At 66.2% G+C, this 1,840-nt stretch overlaps 1 protein-coding gene across 1 annotated transcript; it reads right to left on the reverse strand.

The window, feature by feature from the left end:
* Window positions 1–553: 553 nt before the first annotated feature.
* LOC103196289 (FRAT regulator of WNT signaling pathway 1) lies at window positions 554–1,375 on the reverse strand. The gene has a single exon (XM_007939996.1). It carries the CDS (start codon window positions 1,373–1,375, stop codon window positions 554–556), a length of 822 nt encoding a protein of 273 aa, XP_007938187.1.
* Between the last annotated feature and the right edge of the window lie 465 nt (window positions 1,376–1,840).

The following is a 1,840-nucleotide window of genomic DNA, read 5'->3' on the forward strand; positions in this document are numbered from 1 at the left end:
GTTTTATATTAAGAATGAGCACCTCATAAAACATGAGCTGTTTTGTTTAAAATGTAAATTTTCAGGTCTGGCAGTTCCCCTCCCCCCAAATGGATCAGGAACCAGCCCTGAAAAGGTAAATCAGATAATTAGCATAGTCTTCCAGCCTGAGCCCAGGGAGGCGGCTGGACTCGTGAAGAGGGCGTCCGCACCCGGGTCCTGCGGTCGTGAGAAGGGTGGACCGTGGTCACATGGCCACCAGGCTGGAGGGCCCTGAGAAGCTGCAAGCAACTGCACGCCGAGCCGCCGCCGGTACGGGTCTTATTAGGGACTGTGAGCTCGGGGGTGAATGGTAATCTGCCTTAAATAGGGCCAAGACCTGTATTTCAAACAAAGAGGGGCGTTCGCCCCAGCTCTCCGCGGAAACCTTTGCGATTTTTAGATTCCTCGTGTTCATTAGCTTGTTTCTCCCGCGTTCAAAGGCGCTAGTTCTCCGCCGGCCTTGAGCAGGGCTGCAGCCCCCAGGGCACCCCTAACCCTCAGTCAGGCTGGCGCTGTGGGCACCCTGGGCGTGTTAGCTGCCTGGGATGAGCACGCAGTCGGGAGCTGTGAGCTGTGCGCTCCTCCTGGGCGCGCCAGGGTCATTAGAGGCCGCGCGAGGGCTGAGAGGAGAAGGGGGCTTATGAGCGTGGGCCGCAGACACAGGTCCCAGGAGCGGGCACTGGGGAAGCTTTGAGTGGAAATGCAGCCGTCGCGAGTGGAGCCTCCGCACTGCCTCCTTGATGAGGTTCCCCGAGAGCACGAGCTGTTGCAGGAGCCGCTGCGGGTCGTCGTCGCTGGTGAGGGCTTCGGACTCCGGCCCGCGACGCTGCTGGAGGCGGCGGGAGGCCGCGGCACCTCGGAGCCATCCTCGTCGGCACGGGCCGAATAGCGGCCGCGGGGCTCCGGGCTTGCAGGATCCCGGAGGCCCATCAAAGCCAGGCTGGGGGGACAGCGCCGTGGGGCCGGCTGCGAGTTCGGCCACACAGTAGGGCGCAGCCCGGTCCCGCACGCGGCCGCGGTCCCCGAGGGTGCAGCGCAGGGCTCCCGGGCCTGCTGTCTCGGAGGGCGGCCGAAGCAGAGACAGAGCCCGGGGCCGGGCCTTGTCCACTGGCACCGGTGCGGGGCGCCGGGGGGACTGCAGAGGCGGCCCGGGAGGCGCGCACGGGGAGGCCGGGCTGTCCCGCGCCGTGTCCAGCTGCAGCGCCTCGCCGATCTGAGCCACCAGCCGGTCCACCTCGCCCGATCCGCCCAGCGTCACCGACTGCTCCAGCAGGAGGAAGCTGTCGTCCTCCTCCTCTTCCTCCCCCTCCGCTTCCTCGTCGGCTTCCCCTTCCTCTTCCTTCCGGCACGGCATGGCCCTCCGCCTCGGCACCCGGAGCTCTGTGGGTGTCGCTGACCGGGAGTTTCTGGCTCCCGGTCTGGGTTCGGTGGGCCGCCGCAGAGCTCAGCGCAGTCCTGAGGCCGAAGCCCCGGCCGGGGCCGACACGGAAGCCGGAGCCAGCCAGGCGCTCGCCGCGCGCCAGCAGCCGCGGGAGCCGGAATCCTACCGGCTTGGGTTGATTTGTAAACAATGGGTGACGTAGCGCCGGGCTCTACCATCGCGGCGAGCCTGGGTGTGGGGTGTCCTTCGCGGGTAGGACGCCTGCAGGTCTGGGGTTCCGGGTGAAGCCCTGCTGTTTCTGAGCCCCGGGGTGGCTGGGTGCTGTATGCCGGAGCGCACGGGGAGCTGATCGGCACATTCCCAGCCCGCAGCGATGGGCATTTTCAAAAGATGGACACCGACGTGGACCGTTGGTTTCTTCCACACACGAGCGCGCGC

The sequence above is a fragment of the Orycteropus afer genome, unplaced genomic scaffold (genome assembly GCF_000298275.1).
Source record: "Orycteropus afer afer isolate SDZICR_OR568_19922 unplaced genomic scaffold, OryAfe1.0 scaffold00064, whole genome shotgun sequence".
Classification (NCBI taxonomy): Eukaryota; Metazoa; Chordata; class Mammalia; order Tubulidentata; family Orycteropodidae; genus Orycteropus; species Orycteropus afer.